Genomic DNA, 22,460 nt, shown 5'->3' on the forward strand with positions numbered 1-22,460 from the left:
ATGTAATAATGGAACAACATGTGAAGTGAGTTAATGCTATAGTGAACAAATGGAATATACTCAGAAAATAAAAAAGTAAATTAATAGTAAGGATCATGAATTGAAATACATTTTCCTTTGAAATGGTAATATGAATAAATGTAAAAAAAATTATATACACAGGAATTCCAATTACTGTTACTCCAGTTCTCATATTCATTGTGATTCTCGAATGGTTAGAAAAATTGGCTGTATGGTGATATATGTCTATTGGTTAAAGCCATTTAACTCTTCACATGCGTGGTTGAGCCACAAGGTGGAAGCATTGACTGTTGATCAAAAGTTTAAGCTAAGTTTATTACCATAGCACAATTATAAAGCCCAGGTCAATGATAAAAACTTTCCATTCTGCTAACTACAAAATGTATTCTCTTGAAAATAGTTTAGAATAGAATAAATACCACAGCGCGTTTGAATCTGGAATCTGATTGGTCAGAAGGTGTGGATTATTTTTGAATAACAGTACAGCTTGGAAAGTAGCTCCAGCTGTAAATTGAAAATAGTTTGTATTACAGATTATTATAAATGAAAGACTAATATTAATGCACTGTTTGCAATATGGTATTGTTTCTATAGTAAAAGCTCATTCACACAGACTTACACCGATCAGACATAACATTATGAGCACTGACAGGTGATTAACGCTGATTATCTCCTCATCATGGCACCTGTTAGTGGGTGGGATATATTAGGCAACAAGTGAACATTTTGTCCTCAAAGTTGATGTGTTAGAAGCAGGAAAAATGGGCAAGAGTAAGGATTTGAGGGAGTTTGACGAAGGGCCAAATTGTGATGGCTAGACGACTGGATCAGAGCATCTCCAAAACTGCAGCTCTTGTGTGATGTTCTGCAGTGGTCAGTATCTATCAAAAGTGGTCCAAGGAAGGAACAGTGGTGTACCGGTGACAGGGTCATGGGCGGCCAAGGCTCATTGATGCACGTGGGGAGGGAGTGAAGGCTGACCCATGTGATCCGATCCAACAGACGAGTTGCTCAAATTGCTGAAGACGTTAATGCTGGTTCTGATAGAAAGGTGTCAGAATACAAAGTGCATCACAGTCTGTTGTGTTTGGGCAGCAAAAGGGGGACCAACACAATATTAGGCCTGATTGGTGTATACAGGGACGAAGTAAATTATTGACGAAGTAAGTGTTTAACCAGATGGTTATAATGCACAGTTTCTATAGTAACCGCTATTATACAGGGACTTCTGTTATGGACATTTTACATAATGTAATCTAAGTGTAATTATCAGCGGAACCCCTATTTGTGGCTAAATAGAGCCCCAAACCTCATATGACCTTTACAAAGGGAAGCTTTGAACACAGTCATAACATTTGCCTAATGACAGCTCTGTGACCTTTTTCTCCATCAGGGAGTGAAATACAGCAGGAGTGTAAAGTGCAAGAGAAAGCGCCCTCTGGCCGCTGCACCTTCCGTCATTCATACCATCGAGTGAAAAACTGAAGACACACACACACACACACACACCGGAAAAACAAAAACATGGAGAGGAAAGTAGCTCGAGAATTTCGCCATAAGGTAAGTAAGTGATAGGTAAATTTTGTCTTCACAGATATTACAGTAATGTTTAGCCGATGAGGGAAAATGAGCTGTAGTTCTTTAAGAATGGCGGAAGAGTAACTGCGCACCTGATATAAGCTATCAAATGTTAAAAACGGAGCTGAAATTTGTTTCGTTGTGTACATTAGTGTAGAACGAAAGCATATTCAAATATCTTATAATTTAATGTATTTCGTGTCTTTGATATTTCCTGGCTTAACTCTGAGTTTGTGTTGGAAGTTACCGGTACACACCTTTAGCTTTACCTGAAGTCCATAACAGTCTCGTGACCGAGGATGACTTAGGTATGGTTTACAGTTGTTTTGTGTAGGTGTTTAGCTCGGTTATGACCATTTATTAAACAGTTTGAATACCACATGTCAAAATTTCTCTTAAAACTATAAGCAGGATCTCTAATGGTTAGGTAATGTGGTTTATGTCTGTTTTAGATAAGCATTTAAAGCTGATTTGTTTAATAAAAGAGTAACTATGAACATGTCATACTTTCCATAACAGGCGCATATGCACAGTATTAAGTTTAGAGGGGTTTCATTGTGAGCTGGGTGACCTATCATGTCCCATCTGCTGTGTGTGTGTGTTGTGAGACAGAGGGGGATGGATAGATGGAGTGTCAGACAAGGCCATTCAGGCGAACAGGATTGCTTCATTTTTCTTTTTCACTGTTCCTCTGAGTAGACCTGGGACCTGCAGTAAAAGCCTTCTGTCATAGTTTACTGTCTGCATGCAGATCTTCTATTCAGCTGTTGTGAATTCATCATTGTTTCCAGTGGTTATATCCATATTATTTAAAAAAAAATTCTCTAAGGACGTCGAAGACAGTAATGCACAAGTGATTCATGCTCTGAATTTCAGTTTTATTGGTTTATGGTGTCAAAGTCCAGGCTAAGGGACACATGGGGATTGTATAATACATATTTATAACACCATCAGTCCTCTCCACCCTAGCCATATCTTATCATGTACAGCTCTGATCTATTCTCTTCTACTACAATATATTGTATTAAAGTGTCAGGTCCGTCCAAATTTAATAAAAGGATATATTTGATATCAAAGATAGGAAGCTAGGAAAACCTATTCAGTTTTGTGTTAAGAAGCAAAGACTAACAGGGTTCACAGAACACTGCACCATTCATTCATTCATTCATTCATTCATTCAATCATTCATTCACTCATTTAGGCAGGAAGGCACCCTGAGTGCATCATCATTGCATCATCATCACACACACACACACACATATATATATATACACATATATATTTATTTTTATATATATATATATATATATATATATATATATATATATATATATATATATATATATATGTATGCATATAAATATTTTCTGTAGTATTAACAGCCTTTTGGGGAAAAAAATGTTGCATTTTGTATTTGACCCCTTTACCGAAAAACAGTTATACAGTTTAATTATACAATGAAAACAATTTAACATACACAAGAAAGAGAGTTATAATATTATAATGTGGACCTCACTCACAAGGTTTTAGGTTCTGTGATATTATGTCTCATATAAACAATTGTTGTGATGTACCATTGGCCATGCAAAGTCATGTAAACTGAGCCGCTCAGTGTGACAACATGGAGTGCAGGGGCATGAGCAAGTCTAGTGGAGCAGATCAGCACCCAACTATTTCCACTTGACCAAGAACAATAGCATGTGTCACATCAGTTCTCCTGGCCACTGAAACACACCTCCCACATCTCAACAGCAAAAACCTTTCTCTTTGCTGTTGTGTCTCTGAGAGAGATGTGTGGCATCATTGACTGGCCTAAACGGTTTCTTAAAATCTTTCTACAGCAGTTCAGTCACCACAAGGTGAGTATGATGGTTCCCACATTAAGCCTGATAAATGCAGGATTTTCTAATGTTTTTATGTGCTTTTTTTCTTTGCAGGTTGAGCTGCTGATTGATAATGAGGCAGAAAAGGATTACCTGTATGATGTTCTGCGCATGTATCATAAGTACGTTTCTTCATGATCTAGTGTATATCATTGATTGGTTGGCTTTCAATCTTTGGTTTTTCTATCATCCATTATAGATAGAAGAATCACATGCTTTAACACACATTAGTGTTTTGTTATTTCTCTATGATTCAGGTCCGACAGTTGTACTACACTCTAGTTTTGAACCTCTGAACATCCCTTGACATGACAGTCATTTTTCGCCTGTTTTATGCTTATGTTAATTTTCACATTTTTTGTGGAAATTTAAACAAAATGTGTCTACAACTAAATATTAGACAGAACAGTTTTAGATTTTCATAGAAATCTGTTTTTATAAGTTAATAATACATGAAAGTCGCAGAATAATGAGGTAAATTACATTGTTGCATGCAGTTGAATTATATATTGGGTTTCTTTTTATCTGAACAATAAGAACTAAATAGGTTTTTCCACTTGATCTTTGTGTGGTTGCTTTATTGGATCAGCAGCTAAAGGTTGTCCTATTGGATGGAGATCTGATAGTTTCCAATCTCCACCTGGTCACATGCAGCCATTCACAAAAGCCCCTTTGCTGCTGATATTTGAGTCAGGAGTGAAATACCGGTCATCAAAGTTTCATAGACCAGGGCAGAACACTAAATCCAAAAAGCATTATTTTTAAGGGTCAGGTGAGAAAACTAAATGCTGCAGCCAGCACAACATTTGGGAGTTCATGATTACTTTATGCCAAAATAAAACTTTAATAATGGAATGATGGCTTCAATTACTGCTCTCAGCAAATTATGTGTAGTTATGTTTTTGAGATCATCAGTATTAAAAACTATTAGAGCCTCAACAAAGTTGTTGTTTTTAATCACTAGGGGAAAGAATATTATTTAAGCTGTAGGACAGATTACTAAATTTATTTATGTTTCTGAACCGGATCATCAAGAATGTTGGTCTTGTTAATTTTTATTAAAGCATCGTTTTATATATCAAAAGGTGACCATTTTAGCTGTGCTACTTTAGACTTGCTCTATTGTCTCAAAGCCTATATAAATCCAGGTTTATGTAATAGACTTTATCCCTCTGCTTTCTATCAGGTCTATGGATCTGCCTGTCCTGGTGGGGGACTTGAAGCTGGTGATTAATGAACCAAACCGTCTGCCCCTGTTTGATGCGATCCGGCCTCTAATCCCCCTCAAACACCAGGTGGAGTATGACAACCTTACCCCAAAAAGATCCAGGTGAGAAGATGGTATAAATAAATTATTATAGATAAATGAAATGCTAACAAACAGAGAAAGAGAGAGAGGGAGGGGTGATCCACTCTGTCCTTTTACTGGGGTAATGTAATTGCTCTTTCTCAGGCTCAGTGAACCATGTCAGGAGGATGCTGGTTATAAACCCCAGGAGTGTAATCCAGTGTGACAAAGCTCTAATAAAGTAGAACCTGCTGGGTTTTCAGCTGTACTGAATACAATTATCTGAAATGTGCAGTCAAAGCTTTGAGATCTGGTGATTTGTAACTGAAATGCAACATAATGTTTGAGACAACATAATGTTTTAATTGATATTAAAATTTATATTAATTTATTTTCCAACTACCAGAGTATACATACTTATTAGTATATAGTACATAATGTACATCTTTTTTTATTATTATTTTTTATAACATATACCTCATTTCTGGCCAGCAGTGGTCAGTTGTGAGAAATGAGAACGTATCATATTAAGATTTGCATCCGTTGATCTAGTAGGTTGAATACACTATATGGGCAAAAGTTTGTGGACCCCTGGTCATCACACCCATATTTGATCTGTTGAACATCCCGTTCCAGATCTAGCCTTCCTTTGTTGTTATAATAACCTCTATTGTTTTGGGATGGCTTTCCACAAGATTTTTGGAGCGTGACTGTGAGGATTTGTTTCCATTCAGCCACAAAAGCATTAGTGAGCTCAGGCAGTGATGTCAGGCGAGGAGACCTGGTGTGCAGTCAGCGTTCCAGTTCATCCCAGAAGTTATTCAGTGAGGTCAGGGCTTTGTGCAGTTCTTCCACTCCTTGGCAAACAAAAAAAAACTTTGCTTTGTGCACAGGGGCATTGTTATGCAGGAACATATTTGGGTTCTCAACATTGCTACACTATGAATAGTTGAGCTCCTCAACAGCAATCTACCGCATGAGCTGCAGATTGTTCTCAACAGTCACGCGTTCATTGTTTACAAGCGTATGTCTGCAGGGGCAATCCAATCTTACTCAAATATAAACAGACCTTCAGAGATATTACATGTACCAAAGACCCCATTTACACTCAGTCACCTCATGGGTCTCACGTATCAGGATTATATCTGAATGGATATTATATACATGAAACTGTAAATTAATTTAATCTCAGATTTAAGATTTAACTTCAGGAGGTGGTCTGAGACACATTTTAGTCACAGACAGATACACATTTGAAAATGAAATGCCCTTCCAGTAGATGCACATGCTTCAGTGGAAGTAGTCAAATGTTAACATGCAAATCGAAAATTGATTTGCATATTAACAAGAAATCAGATTTTAGTCTGACCGCCCAGAAATTAAGTGTAATTGCTACAGTTCTTCTGTAGCAATCTTGTTGAGATGCAGTTCAAATACATACAGCTTCCTACTGTGCATACTTGACATAAATAGCTCTGGAAATCATTTGAATTCCCTGTGTGTATGCAGGAAGCTGAAGGAAGTGCGTTTAGACCGCAATCACCCTGAAGGCTTGGGCCTCAGTGTACGAGGTGGCCTTGAGTTTGGCTGTGGACTTTTCATCTCACAAATTGTAAAGGATGGACAAGCTGGAAATGTGGGCCTGCAGGTAAGAGAGAGAGAGAGAATTTATAAATCACAATATAAAGCATATCTCTCTGTAGACCCTGCATTTAAACAATAGTACAGTAATCCCCTGTTTATTGCCCACCCACAATAAACAAAAATCCACGATACACTGAAACCACCCCCAAATGCTTTTTTTTTATTGTTTAAGCCGTAAATGACCCTCCCACACTCTTTAAACACACAGACAACATTTGCAAGCATATAGTGAGATGAATGTGGAGTAAATTTGTAGGAATATCACATTTATAATGAGTACTGTATGTATGTATGTATGTTTCTTGCCAGAAGCCTTAGAAAGTGCAGAGCGTTTGGGTGATATAATAGGGCTTGCAGAAAAACCGTAAAAATACAGCATACACAGAAAAAATGAAACACTCGAGACAGTGACACGTAAAAAACTGGGATGCTGGAGAATTCTGCATCCCCTTCCCCAACTGCATGCATAGCCAGCAGCCAATCACAGCCAATTAAATGAATGGGGCATTCCGATTGGCCAGACTCGTTCCTCCAGCCGTATTGTATTTTGATTTTCAGCATCGCCGCACCACGCTTTTCTAAACAACGCTACGTGTTCTTGAGTAAATATGCTGTACAGTGTTTGATATATTAACATTTTACTTCATTTTAATTAATGTTTATATTTTTTAATTAATAATTATATTTTTTTTTAATAAATTACCTTATTCCAAAATAAAAATAGTTCACTATAAGATTTGCGGGAAACTCCGCAAAAAAAATCAGTTATGTTCCAAATAAAAATCCGCGATATACCGGGACCATGATATGTGAACTACGATATAGCAGGGGATTACTGTAACTTAATAAGAAAGACAGAATGTACAGCTGCATTGTATTGATGTAAGGACACCATCACACCACTAGGTGGAGTAAAAAACCATGAATCAGTTTTGCAAACCTTGCGGTGTTCTATTTTAATATAATTGCAGAGCTTTGAGGGTTCATAGACTATTCATGATTTTTTTTTTATGAGATTCATGAGTAATCTAGAATTTTGCATTTTTACTTACAGAAGAAGAGAGAAATTGTAATTCTCTAAGAAAAATATGTCAATTTGTATGCTGCACTGTATTCATTAAAATGTGTTTTGTATCTGTAAAAATGAATAATATTGAAGATTACTTAAACATTAATATCATTACCAGGATTTATGATTATGAAATCTAATAAAAGAAGCCAGTTAAAGCAAAATGTAAATGGACAGTCTGATCATCTGTTTAATTTTTAAATGCTAGATACTTCAGCGACTAAGCAGGAAGGAGAAGCTCCACCTTGGTAGTAATCATGCTATTTTGGCAGGTGGGAGATGAGATTGTGCGCATCAATGGCTATTCAATTTCCTCGTGCATCCATGAAGAGATTATCAGCCTTATCAAGACTAAGAAGACTGTGTCACTGAAAGTCAGACGTGAGTCAGGAGCATATGTTCTCGTAATTCATTAAATACAGCATTTAGTTTGATTTATTATTTAGTTTATACTGTATAAGTGGACTGTTTACCAGTTATATGGTTTCATTTACAGATGTGGGAATGATTCCAGTAAAGAGGTAATTTTACATGTCAGCATCTGCTTCCATGATCATGTCTTAAAACTTTAATGAACAATAGAGAGTAAGGTCTGTATTCATTACTGTTTGCTAGTAATTGGCCAGGGACATAGTTTATGTTGTTTTGGCTCTGTGCTCCAGGACACTGGATAGTTACAGAAACAGTGGATATAAAGTTAAAATGCTGCATATCAGCTTTATTCTTTTATTGAGATGTATACTGGGTGAACTTTCTTAGTTCTTAGTGAGTCATTTTTTCTATATTTTTTCTATAGTCATGTCTTTAGGAAGTGAAATGCTGGGTCGGTGGGTTTTACTTCTGATGACTAGTCAAGAATCACACAAAGAATAACTCCTTTCACAAATGATTTTTTGCTGCTACCAGCAGTCACATCCACTGCAGACAGCAAATACATCAGTTCCATTGGCAGCCTTGAGATGGAATGTTTTGGATGGTTAACCTTCCTCTTCCTGTCCCTCTGGAAACAATGCCATGAACAAAAAGACTTTTATTTCTTCTTGATCTACCCCATATGGACTTACATTATGTCAGACAGAAGAGGATTGGTGTTCTCTTTTAAGTATGGTTCCTCCCAAGTTTCTTCTTCATGCAGTATCAGTTGCTACTGTCTCCTCTGGCTTGATCATTGCAGCTCAAAGTACATCCAGATTTTACTATTGTTAAGTTAAATTGAATTGATTATACTCAAAATAAAACTGAAGTCTGCATTTTGATTTTATGTCCAGAAGTATGTGGATACCTGACAATCACACCCATAAGTGTGTGATTCCTGTCACTAAAACTAAGTGGCCCAAGCCACTAAACCACTGAAATGGAATGTTGAAAAACCACACATGAATATGATGGTCAGGTGTCCACAAACGGTTGGTATAGTGTATAGTGCCTATTCTGTGCTGGAGTACAGAACTAAAACAAATTTTGTGACACTGTTAAAAATGTAAAAATTGTTGTGCACTGATAAGATTAATAATTCCCAATGTCTATATCAGTTCCCCTGATGACCCTCTAAAGTGGCAGTTTGTGGATCAGTTTGTGTCTGAGTCAGGGGTAAGCCCTAACAATCTTTAAATCTCCTTTACTCTTAATTATGCAGTTACACAGTTATTACTGTTGATTCTCAGGAAAAGAAGAGCAGTGTTGCTGGCCTAGCATCCATTGGAGGGAAAGAGATCAAGGAGAAAAAAGTGTTCCTCAGCCTGGTTGGTACGAAAGGCATGGGCATCAGGTGAAACACAGTTTGCAATGTATCCTACAATTTTTCATTCGACAACAGGGGCAATGAAAAATTTGTTGCCAATGTTATGTAAGTGAATATAGTAACTGTTTTGTGTTATAAAGAAATCAAGAGGGCAGGAATAGGTGGTCTGTGGTCAGCAGAATGTTCTGTTTACGTTGCATGGAGCATGAAGCAGTCTTGTCTAATATATGCTAGAAGGATATGTGGTAAAGTTTTGCTGTCTGTGCCGGTTAGGGTTTCCTTGTTAGCAATGTTGACAGCTCTAGCACTAACTCTAACATTAAAAAATATGGTTTAGCAACATTTTTTATGAAGGCAGTACGTACCTCTGTTAAAGCTTCAATATAATAACTTCCTGATCTCTGTCATTTAAAATGAAGACCAAATTTATAACATGGTTACAATACTTACTGTTATTGGTGATATAATGTGTTATTAATATGGCTTTTAATGTAAATTGAGTTAATATTTCATAATGCATACTAAAGAAAGCTATAAATTCAATGAATTTTCATGAACAATTATAACAGTGTCTATAATGTCTTAGAAATTCATTTAACGTTATACGAATGTTTATAGTTATAAATATGATTGTTATACAAACTATTGCCTATGGTACTATATCAGGATATGTCAGGACATGCTAGAAAAAAAAGGCATATAAAACCCATTCATTATTGTTGTTTGCTGCAGTATCTCGAGTGGACCAACTCAAAAGCCAGGGATCTACATCAGCAATGTAAAGCCTGGCTCTCTCTCAGCAGAAGTGGGCCTGCAGGTATTCTAATCTCATTTGTTGCACAGAAGAAACCTCTTTAACAAGTCATTACTCATTTATTGTCTGAAGAGAGACACTGACAAGTTTATTGGCTTGGGGAATGTAGGTTGGTGACCAGATTGTTGAGGTCAATGGTGTGGAGTTCACTAATGTGGACCACAAGGAGGTAAGGCTTGTCAGCATGGCGTCATATCTCTCACACTAAAGTATGCTTGATTTTCATTTCTGAATTGTTAAATCAACATAAAATATTGTATTGTATTTGTAGGCAGTTCGAGTGTTGAAGAGCAGCAGGAGTCTAACTATCACAGTCCTCACCGGAGCTGTAAGTTAGTGTAATTCTGTCCACCTCAGGCACAGTTGGCTCATGCGGTTTTCTGCAGTGCTCTTTAGCACATAGCAAATCTGTAACTCGCAGAGGATTTCATTCTGCACAGTCATTCCCTACAGCTTCACACAAGGACAGGAAATTAAAGTGCCTGAGAAAGTGCTTTCTTACTCGTAGAGTTCAGGATTTGTCGAGCATTCCTGAAGACAAAGTGATAAAATCTGAGCTGTGTCCTTCTTCATTCCCTCAATGAATTGAGATGGTAGCAAGGTTATAAGGCCACCAAGGTATATTGTAGCAAGTCATGGCAGTGATTCAGGCGATAATGATTTTGTCTTTTTTCACTTTATTCTATTATGTTAATGTAATAAATCAAGCACTAATGTCAATAAATTTAAACTTTAGTTCTGATTGATAATTAAATAATTTAAAGTTACGGTAGATTTAAAAGATGAGTTTAGTAATAAATGTTTCTGTATGCATGTACGTGTTTGTGCAAGCCCTGATAAGTTATTTTATATGGATTTATTTCAGGGAAAAGAGTTGTTCATGACAGATGAGGAGAAGCTGGCAGTAGAAGCTCGGCGAGAGATTGAGCGGCAGGAGCTCATGAAACAGAAGAAAGTGGCGATGGAGACCAACAAAATCCTCAAAGAGCAACAAGAAAAAGAGCGCCTGTCAGTCAGAGAGCTTGATCATTCAGCCCACACCATCACAGTCTGCTCTAATACAGATTCATGCCAGAACTTTGCCTTAAATGACAGGAAACTGGATTTGTCAAATTTGTGATTTGTGTACCTTTATAATAGACCATAAGATTGTAATACATATAGACAAATGATATATTACATTCCTCAGAATAATCATAGGATTTCATGTTTAAAAGATAATAAATGGAGGTATAAATAATTCAGCACCCATCTGTGGCTTTAGAACACTGACGTGTGCATTTCATTTGCACATGTCTCATTTTTGACAGACTATTGGTTGGTGATCATTTCTGTTGTTTTTTTTTTTTTAATTATTATTTTATTATTTGTTCGATTGCAGAAGAAAGATGGAGATTTCACAGAAGGCTGCTGAGGAAGAGGAAAGATACAGAAAGGAGATGGAAAAGTATGTCTGCTAAGCATTAGGTTTAAGGTGCAGGCTGATTCAAGTCCTTGTTTTTATGTGTAATGTATGTGTTTTAGGATAGAGGCTGAAGAGAGAAAGCAGAACAGACAATGGGAGGAAGACTGGGGTTCCAGAGAGAAGTCAAAAAGTCCATCTCCTGTCTCTTCTTCACCTCCATCACGTTCTCCACCTCCATCAAAACCCAGGAGCTCAGGTACGATCATAGTACTGATACCCTGAAGCATGCTGATCCCTGTGTTACCATGCATGAATGTGAAGAGTGAAATCTTGCTGAAACCTTCCTCTTCTTCACTGATGATAATATGCTTACAGCATAAGTCATCTAGACATCTACTTATCTACTTACTTTACTTACCTCTCAGGATTGAATGTGCATTCAGTTTTTCTGAATGCAGTTTTCTCCTTTCTCCTTTTGTCTCTGTCTGTCTGTTTCTGCTGTTACTTGTACTCCTGACTTGTACAGCTGCAGAAGCTGACACTGATGAAGATGAAGAAAAAGAAGACGGAGAAGTGAGTGCAGCTGAACTGTTCTCTAAAGATAATGTTATGGTATATCGATTTCTGCATGGAATGGTTCTTCTTTGACAGTTCCCTCCTTTGCTTTCTTCTCTAATTCTGCATCACAGCACATAAAAGGATGCAAGCCCTTACACTTTATTTCTGTTGGTTGGGTCATTTTGGAAGCTGGTGAATTGAAATTGTATGGTTGGAACATCTCACTTCCTGTTTAATTCTTTTTTAAATCTTGATCCCATAGCTCGCAACTGGTTTTACCGCTATGAAGGAAAGTTTCCCACACTCAGAAAGGTACTTTGCGTGTTTGAATGAAGAGCAGTGTTTGTGATACAGTCCGTGTAATATCAGAAATGAGTCTTTAATTTAGTAACAGTAACGTGATGACATCATTGTGAAAACGTTCTATATAGTATCTGTTGTGTTTGGATGACAGCATGGGGTGGGTTTTTTGTGTGGTGTGCATTAAAAACCATGTAATATAGAAAAACAATCATTATAAATATTCAGAAAGGAAAAGAGACGAAGAAGAAGAAAAAGAAGATTTCCAAGACTGACACACTTCCGACAGAGAAAAAGAGCAAGAAAGAAATGGAGTTTGAGCTGAAATTGGCCAAGGAAAAGGAAGAGATACTTGAGCGAGAGAAACAGATGAAAATTAATCGACTTTTGCAAGAGGTACAATCTTTATTTAAGTGTAATTATAGTGTAATTACCAGAGTTTTATTTTGTTGTTATATTTTCCCTGATATATGTCCCTGAGGCTTGTTGTGGAAACTGTAATAGGTGAAAACAGCATTTGTCACATAAAGGGAAGCCGGTGGAATTGTCTGTTTAAGGTCTCTGAGGTGTTTCTGCAGCTCAGCATGTGTTGGTGTGAGCAGGTAACAGAGACCGAGCGGGAGGATCTGGAGGAATCAGAGAAAGTGCAATACTGGGTGGAGAGACTCTGCCAGACTAGATTGGAGCAGATTTCCTCTGTGGAGAATGACTCTCCCGAGGTAAAAGCGCAGCCTAGATGGAGATTTGCAGAGCATGTGTTGAGCTGAAGTTTATTTTGTGTGAATTTTGCAGTTACTGTGTATGAGTCTTATGAGTAGGTTGATTTGGGTTTGCAGTGCTTTTTGTGAGGTGGAGAGGTTATGATTTTTAACCAGATGAGTTGTTTTGTACAGATGAGTCCATCTCCCGTATCTACGGTGAAAAGATTTCCAGGAGGTTTTCAGCTTGCCACTACTGACCTCGATGACATCAACTTAGACGAGGTGGACCAGAGTCTAAGACAGCCTCTGAAAAAACTGGCCCCTACTCCACCCACATCCAATTTTTTTCCACCACCTTTACCTCTTCCTCCACCTTCACCCCACTTCTATCAGAAATCTGTCCCTATCCGCCCTTCTCCATCCCCGAGGCCGTCACTTACTCCCTCTTATCCTCCCCCACCATCACATCCAGCTCCACAGAGGCCACCTTCTCCCCCTGCTCCCAGAGTGCCTCCTGCTTCCATCAGTCGTGGACGGCCACCCCCTACAACCCCCAGAGCTCAGACTCAGGCCTCCTGGTCTACATCTTTCTCTCACCCCCCTCCACCACCACCTCCACCTCCTCCTCCTCCTCCACCACCTCCTCCACCACCTCCACCACCTCAACATTCAGATTGCCAAACCTTTCCTAAGAGCTACCATCGACCCCTCAACCCCTCAGAACATAGGAAGGAATGGGAGGAAAATGGCTACAGGCAGCGAGGTGGCGGCTACCATGCAAACAGCTCAAATGAACCCCCCTACCGTGGCAGTGCACAGGTAGCAATCATTGGTTCAATTAATCAAAACAAAGTGTCAGCTCCAGTTGAGTGCTCTTTGTTTGACTGGATTGTAATCTTGGTTAAGATTGTGTGTTTAATTTGCCGGTTAAAATGGCATGATTTTGGGTAGAATGATATGCTGTGTGGAGTTTGGGTGGTGTAACAGTGATGTTGATTTTGTTATATTGCTGTGTGTGCTGTTTGCGAAAAAACGATTGATTTGTTTAGAGGTGGACAAATCAGTGGACCTGGTGCCCAGTACAAGCACAGCATATGTCTGAGTAGGAGGCACAACTAGCATTACAAAATCAGTTTTCTTGCCAGTAAAATAAAACATTCTGGATGGAGAGCATTTGTATATAAAATTCTCCAGTGATTATATGAGTTATATTATGAGAGATGAAGTAGAAGCAGTCGTAGATCATGTGTACTCTACTGTCTTCACCCCCCATTGGTAGTCACTATTCAAAGTTGCTAAATATATATATAACAAATAACATATTTTCTTGAGACATGTTTTTATGAAACATATAAACATATATTTATTGAAACTCAAATTATTTATTTTCTTGAGGTCCTATGATGCACTACATAATCTTGTCAGATATCATATTAATCATAAGTGAGTTAAAGAATTTGTCCACGACGGGATTATGTTTTAATTTAGATTTGCTTCATGCTTTAAAATTTAGATTTGACCTTTTGTTAATATTATCTAGGTTATGAGAAACACTTCTAATGTTAGCAGGATATCAACCTCCAGCAGTCCTCTGGTGAGCTTGAACTATTCTTTTAAAAATCTTTTTCTAAGGACTGCTAGATGTTTGCTTTGTTTTCTCCATCCCATAGTCCCTTTTGTTTTGTGTTAATAGTGTGAAAAGCATAGGTCAAAGTTTACTTTGATTTTCACAAATTCCTTCTACACCATGATCATTCTGTAGCAAATAGCACCCAGTCCTCCTAATCAGAGGAGACAAATGAACCCAGTCATGTCGAAACCGGTCATGTTGCCCCAATCGAAGACCTCATACCGACCCATATTACGACCCGAGCCCACGGTAAGTCTGATCATATGTGTGCATGCTGATGGAAATAGCAAGGTGTTATCTAATGCTAACTGGATATTATTGTGGAGGTTACATTTCAATTCATGAGTGATGAAAGTGTGTCTGCAGGTAGTGCATCTTCTTGACTGCATTGATTTATGAGACCAGAATCTCAAAATTAGCATTTCTACCTTGAGGGAAATCAAGAGAGTAGAAGGCGGAGGGAGGGAGATCAAAACCTGTTGTGCACTTAATGAGTCTTTGCCTGCATTCTAAAGGCTGTTATTGATAGACTTTCTTGTTTCCGCCCCAGTCGCCTCATTCACACATCCACACGCCTTCCAGCTTTCTTTTATTAAATCACAGAAAAACACTACTTGCTTTGGCCTCCCTCTATTTCACCTTAGGGATTAGAGCTGTCAAACTGATAAGCCATAATATGAAAATCACTGAAAGGTCATGTGAATTACATTGATTTTCTCACTACAGTGCACATGTCAAGGGGTATAGGATATAGTAGGCAGCGAGCGAACAGTCAGTTCTCAAAATTGATGTATTGGAAGCATGAAAAATGGGCAAGCATAGAGATCTGAGTGACTTTGAGAAGGGCCAAATTAGGAAAGCGTAGACAACCGGGTCAGAGCATCTCCAAAACGACAGGTCCTGGTATGTGGTGGTTAGCACCTAGCAAAAGTGGTCCAAGGAAGGACAACCAGTGAACCCGAAACAGAGTCATTGGCATCCAAGGCTAACTGATGCATGTGGGGATCGAAGACTAGCCTGATTGGTCCAGTCCTACAGAAGAGTTACTGTATTATTAATTGCTGTAAATGTTACTGCTGGCTACGATAGAAAGGTGTCACAACACACAGTGTATCACAGCTTGCTGTGTATGGGGCTGCGTGGCTGCAGGCCAGTCAGAGTGCCCATGCTAACCCCTGGGCACCATATATAATTGCCATGTGAGCATCACAACTGGACCACTGAGCATGGTAAAAGGTGGCCTGGTTTGACAAATCATGTTTTCTGCTAAATCACGTGAATCACTGGATGTGTGTATTTTTGCTAGATACCTACATGAAATAAGAGACAGTTATAATGGTGAGCACATATTGCCCTGCGTAGTTTAATGTATTCATAGCTGCCAACATATCTGAAGTCTATCACAAATGTAAATGTAATTTAGATATTTACATCTAAATGTAATTTAGATATTTCCGAAAAAGTTAGGTATTTCCATGTTTTATACTGGATTTTCCCTACAAAGTGACATATTGAAGTGTCACTTCACAAACTGAAGTATTTTGTCTCTTTATGGTTATAGCTCTGAGGAAAATTCCATGTGTACATTTGAGTGTAAATGTGTGTGAGAGAGATTTATTTGTGTTTTTTAACACTGCTCTACATCTGGTTCTACATTGTAGTCACCACAGATGCTTAAGAGGATGGTGGTGTACAACACATCATTTAAGTCCAAGAAGAAACAAGTAATCAAAGACCAGTGACTGGTGCTTTCTCCATCCATCTGAGTGTTTCTGTGTGCTGCTTTTTGGTGTCTGGGTGATGTGTTCATAAAGACGTTTGTTTTTATATATATTTTTGTATATATATAAACTCCCTTGTACAAGATTTCGATTCTGGTTCCCTTTTATGAGGTTTCTCCTTGCCCATGTTAGCTCAAGATTGTTCATTAGCTATACAGAGCTGCTTTGCTGCAGCATATATTGTACACTCAACATAATCCAAAAAAAAAAACAATAATTAAATTGCATTCTGGGGAATCTGCTTGATTTGTACAAAGGGCTGTATTATACCAGCACTGCTTTGACTCTTTCCTGCTCATCTCTTTCTTCTTTTCTTTTTTCTTTACTGCTTTGTTTCTTTTTCTTTTTTGTTGGATTACTTACCTAACCACAGCTGAGCCTACACTATATCACTGGTGATGACCAGCTGTGGAATTTACACAGTGCAGTCTCTGTGTTGTCTTAGCACACAGAGCTATTGACCATTTGATAAATTACAGCACTCTGACTGTGTCCTGGATCAAGCTTGTAAGAAACCATTATGTTGTTAAACATTATCTCTTTGAACCCGGTAAAGACATACTAATCATGAAGCCAAGTGTCTTTCTGTCTACCGTATGGTGACAGTGATAATAAAATAGTATAAAATAGTTTATTTTATGTTTATATTTTAGAACTATTGATGCTGAATATAAAGAGCATCTCTCCTGCAAAAGGTTTTACTGAAGATTTATCATTCTATCTATTATGGGGTTTTTATTTTAAAGTTTAATATTATTAATTCCAGTAGCTTAAAGGACCTGCAGGTGACTGAGTGCTGCATTTTTATATTAACCTATACATATTTTATGTACGTAATTCAGACACCTCAGGTTTTACTGCTGTTGTTTGAAAACCCCTGTCACCTTATTTTACCTTCGAACTGTCAGTTGAAGCTTCTGTGCTGAATGTACCATCAACTGCAAAAGAAAGATTGTTGCTTACTTTTTCAGTTAAGGTATTTCTGAATTTCCTAATTTCTTCATTTTCTTTCTGAAACTCTATGTTTGTGTGAGTGTGTGTGGGTGTAATAAAACAGTTGTAATCCTTCACTGTGACAACGTGTAAATGTTACAGATTGCAGAATTCACTCTTTATTTGATGAACAGTTGTCACTGCCTTGTTCCCATTTGTGTTCCATATACCAGCACAAAGCTTCCAGTGATCCAACCAAACAAATTCCTTTAGGCTTGTTTTCCATTTTTGTCATATACTTAAAGATATTAATTGGGACATTAATCATATATAAGTACTACATTTACTTGTTTATTATAAATCTGAATCTGTGTATAATTGGTTTTAGTTTATAATAATAATAATCACTTTATTTTTTTATCTGAAAAATTAAGAGGTTTTCACTGGTGTTTCTTATTTACACTGGCTATAGACTACAACAGGCAATGCACAAACTAGGAAATTGATTAATGGGTGTGAAATGTGTTTAACCTCTAGCTTGACAATTTGTGCAGTTGAAGCAGGTGAGGAATAGTGATTAAGCAGAGGACAGACCTGTAACGTACGTGACATGTAAACTCAGAAATCAATACCCACTAGACTGTGTGTATTTTTCCTCAGGTATCCTTATGACACAGGATAATCAAGGATACCTAAACTGTTTCTTCTCTTATTTATTTAAACAGGGCTTTCAGAAATATGTGGACGACTTCGATCCCTATTCAATGGTACTGTATAGCTTTCCTGTTCTGCATAGTGTGAAAATACTGAACTGTCACTTTCATCACACTACTTACAACTCTCAATTCAGTGTCAGTTTAGAAAATATCATCCAGCAAAAGAATGAGTAATATTTGCTGAAATAATCTATTTAGAAGAAATGTCTAAGGGTTTTAGTACTATATTCTACCAGTCAAGATTTTACAATTGTATTAAACAGTGCTGCTGCTGAGCATCCTCTCAGATCTATAATTTTTAATGGTTGGAATAAAAGCCTGATGTAATTGTTATCATTTCTCTAATATAATGAGGAGATTTTGCTATTATGTTCAAAGCATTTTCCAAAGCAGCATAATGAAAGACATAAAATGAACCAGCTGTCAGATTATGTTCACTTGGTAAAAAAATATATTACATGCCATTTCTGTGCCACATGCCATTGTTCTTTTGGTGCATGCTCTGTCAACACCATTTGTGTATATGCATTACAGTTTACCCCTGAGCAGATAGAAGGAAAAGATGTGCGGTTGCTGAGAATTAAGAAGGTAACCTTATATCCTTATCAGTTTGATGCTTAACATTGCACTTGTTTATTTAAACAAGCTTCAGGAACGTGTAGATTTTTTAAACTATAATGCATTCTTGAGAGCTATCAGTAGAGAGGAAAGTGAACATGCCTTGGTACGATTTACACACTGTTATAGTACTGAACAGTACTTGGGTGATCTCTGATTTATGTTTTATGATCCAGAATATTTGTTGAAATGTGTAGAGTGTGATATTTTTAGCCAGGGTGTTTTAGATTTTCCAGGAAGGAGAGACATTATATGCTCTGGTTCTAATTTTCCATGTTGTAATCGCTAAAAAGTCTCTTGACTTATATTCAAACTAATGAACAGAAGGATGTCAGAAACTATACAGGGATGTGTCCTTCTAAGACTGAAATAATTTTCTGCTTTGTATGTTGTGTGTATTTTGTGCAGGAGGGCCCACTGGACCTTGTTGTGGAAGGGGGGATAGACTCTCCACTGGGAAAGCTTGTGGTTTCAGCCATTTATGAAGGAGGCTCAGCTGATAAGCATGGTGAGATGACTTAAATATCATTTCTGTGGTAATACGATCGGCTCCAGGTCTTCGTGCTGATCATCAGAACTTTGTTAAACGTGTGTAGTCTATTCATTGCTGTCACTAATTGCTAATTATTATGCATGGCTTTCTCAGGTGGCGTGGTGGCCGGTGATGAGATCATGGCAGTAAATGGAAAAATCCTGACAGATGTGACCCTGACTGAAGGGCAGAACTCTCTAGCTCGGGCCTGGAACAGTGGAGGGGTGAGAACCTTCAAACTTGCTGCTATAAATACTTCCCTCAAGGATATTTTGCCTACCTGTCTGGACACAAAATCTTTAAGGCCAGCTGTTTGTAGAGAAGCTTCGTACCAAACTGATTCAAAGGCTCTCCCCTGGTTGTAAACATATCATTAGTCTAGGAATGAATCAAATTAAACTTGAGAATATTTTAAATATTTACGAATGTCTAAAAATCAAGTAATAATAGTAATCTAATAATCAAGTAAATAATTTAGACATTTTTGGAATTGATTGCTAGTAATCAACTAATCAGCATTTATCAGTGGAACCAGTACAGTTCAGGAAACTTGTATAATCTATGTTGATGAGAATTGAAGCAGACACACACACACTTGTGTTCATTCAGATAAAAGCAGGTGATTGTGGGTTTATTGAATTTATGCAAATAAGTGTTATTTTACTTGTGTTTGAGGTTTTTTCTATTTATTGTAATTGGAATTGATTGAGTAGATTGAGGGAAGAAGAAATCAATAAGTTTCTCAGATTCCTCTAATGGATCCTGAGATATCATATAATATTCATTTTATTTTCAAAGTAAATAAGATAACAAGATCATATTTTTTTTACCTTGAGATATAATTATTGTTTTAATTATATTAATGTGACACTTACAAGTACATGTCTTTTTAGAAGTGTTTATTATTATAGTGTGTGTGTGTGTGTGTGTGTGTGTGTCTTCAGGACTGGATTGACCTTGTGATAGCCGTTTCTCCACCAAAAGAATATGAAGATGAAGTGTATGTACACTGTCTTTATTATTTATTCTTTCTAATGCCCCTACAGATGATTCCTCTATGAGATCTGAAACATTTAAATTTGCTTATTGAAGATCGATGAAAGCCTTTCAGATCTTCTTTGAGCCAATTTTGGTTTTACATTCTATTAGTCAATCTAATTTTTCCTCTTGCAGCGTCTTCCATGTTGCCGATCCAAAACTTTTCACTCATACTCATGTCTGTTGATAAAACCGAATTTAGCATCAAGGACAAATGTTCACAGCTTTATTGTGTGATGTAAAGCAAGCTGCCTGTAGTGTTGATGTGTCTGTGCTGAATGTGTGCCTGTCCCCTGTGCAACATGTCCAGCCCTAACGCAGCATCAGTCAGTTCTACTGCAAACAGAAAGGTTTTCCAGGGCAGTGCCTCTGTGTACAGGCAGGGCTATGTGCTACAGATGAAAACACCTCACACCACACCCTGATCACCTACACACACCTGGGTAACCCCTTTAACCCCCTTTTGAAGAGTGAGCGTATGCATCATGTACATGTGACGGTCTCTGACAGTCAAGAACACCATGTGTACCGTCCAGTTATTTCATGGTCTGTTAATAAAGCAGAAATGGTTAATGAAGCTTTCAGTCACTAATGTGCATTGTAAAGTGTGTGTGCACACCTAAAAGATCTACACACATCTTTTCATTTATTCTACAGACTAAATGATGGACCTGAATGGTCCTGTGTCCCAGCCAGGACCTTTAGCAGTCTTTCTGATTGATGTTGTTCAAAGGGACTGTTACATGTCATGACTCATACAGAAACCATAGTGTTGATGGACTGATCTCAGCCCTTGATGCAGCATGTTGCTATTTATTACTTTTAACACTAGAGAACACAAGAATCTCAAAAGAATGTAGACTCTATAACTAAAATGTAGTTTCTAGTAGAATGAATAGCTACTCGAAAATTACGATAATACGTAAAGTATGAAGATTCATCATTTCATTTAGCAACATGCTTTGCAGTTGAAGTGTTTCTATCCCTGAATCCTCTTCGGTGCCTCTGTTTTCAGAAATCTATATTTTCTTCACTGTTCTCTAAAGATGTGTGAAAGAGTGAAAAAAAACCCTCCTTATTTATAACATATTTTAACTGTAATCTGATTTCTATTTTGCAGGACATTCTTCTAAGATCCAAGCTCCAGGAAATTCTTTGAAAATCCAGTGTGCTTTTCATGCCTTTATACTCCAAGTAATTTTGTAAAATTTAATTGTATTCATAATGTTAAACCATGATGAATGAATATACAGCTAAAATATATACTGGTTAAGAAATATTGGCATAAAACATATTTTGTTCCATAAAAAGTCATCAAGCCACAAGCTACACAGTTGTGTCAAGAGAATTTCTAAGACCAATAAAAGATATAGTAATACTTGTGATTATGGTTTATCTGTCTGTTGTGTTGAAACACTTGGTTAAATGAACTGGAAAAGGCCTCAGAGATCTGCATAGAATAAGATCTGGAAGATGTTGTCTATTGTGTGAGCTATGTCTTTATGTCCTGTATCAGTAAATCACTCAATCCACTAAGGTCCTTTTTGTCTTAATCATTATGGATTTTTAAATTAGACAGTACAGTTTTCACATTGTGAGCTGTTAATAGTAGAAAAACTAAGCCATGCTTAAATATTGTATGTTGCTTTCCAGTGCATCTTAGCTGAGATAAATGATGGCTTCATAATTAATTGAAAATACCTTATCGAAGCCAAACCATCACAGGGGAGAACAGGAAGAAGGGGTTGTGAGAGGGACAATAGGTACATTTGCACCATCTACTGTCGGTACTAAAACTTTTTTTACAATTAATAATATTTTGGTGTTACTAACATTTGACTATGCATGTGTGAATAAAAGTCACAGTTAAACACCGCCTATTATGGTCCAAGGAACATGCCTAACTATACAAGAAACATTTAATGGTAATTGCCACACAACTTGAGAAAGGCTATTGATTGCAAGATTAAATTATTGATTTAATTTGTTTACATATTAAGTTTATAAATTACTCACATTCTTTCTGTTTATCTGACAATTAATCACATGCACAGTCAAATGTTTTACACTGTGCTTTACAGTCTCACCAATAAATATTTTTATTTGGATGAAAATTTTAATATCAGGCAGTGCAAATCTACATATTTTGCTGCCCACAACCCCTCCACCCTGTTCTAACCATGATGGTTTTTTTTGTTTACAAATTAAAC

The 22,460-nt window shown here is 37.3% G+C and overlaps 1 protein-coding gene across 4 annotated transcripts; it reads left to right on the forward strand.

Annotated features, from left to right (window-relative positions):
* Positions 1-1,445: 1,445 nt before the first annotated feature.
* ush1c (Usher syndrome 1C) lies at positions 1,446-21,786 on the forward strand. Of its 4 annotated transcripts, XM_058407402.1 has the most exons (22): positions 1,446-1,581; positions 3,537-3,604; positions 4,669-4,812; positions 6,280-6,418; positions 7,756-7,864; positions 7,980-8,004; positions 9,016-9,073; positions 9,148-9,251; positions 9,957-10,041; positions 10,148-10,207; positions 10,310-10,366; positions 10,904-11,046; positions 11,420-11,485; positions 11,563-11,699; positions 11,970-12,016; positions 15,573-15,584; positions 18,072-18,113; positions 18,597-18,650; positions 19,089-19,188; positions 19,327-19,436; positions 20,157-20,212; positions 20,561-21,353. In XM_058407402.1, the coding sequence occupies exons 1-22, from the start codon at positions 1,546-1,548 to the stop codon at positions 20,673-20,675; spliced, it is 1,767 nt and encodes a 588-aa protein (XP_058263385.1). In that variant the 5' UTR covers positions 1,446-1,545; the 3' UTR covers positions 20,676-21,353. The 4 variants fall into 4 exon arrangements, with proteins under 4 accessions (XP_058263385.1, XP_058263383.1, XP_058263386.1 ...); XM_058407400.1 differs by lacking the exons at positions 15,573-15,584; positions 20,561-21,353 and adding an exon at positions 21,371-21,786; XM_058407403.1 differs by lacking the exon at positions 15,573-15,584.
* Positions 21,787-22,460: the final 674 nt, after the last annotated feature.

This window comes from Hemibagrus wyckioides, linkage group LG14, assembly GCF_019097595.1.
Source record: "Hemibagrus wyckioides isolate EC202008001 linkage group LG14, SWU_Hwy_1.0, whole genome shotgun sequence".
Classification (NCBI taxonomy): Eukaryota; Metazoa; Chordata; class Actinopteri; order Siluriformes; family Bagridae; genus Hemibagrus; species Hemibagrus wyckioides.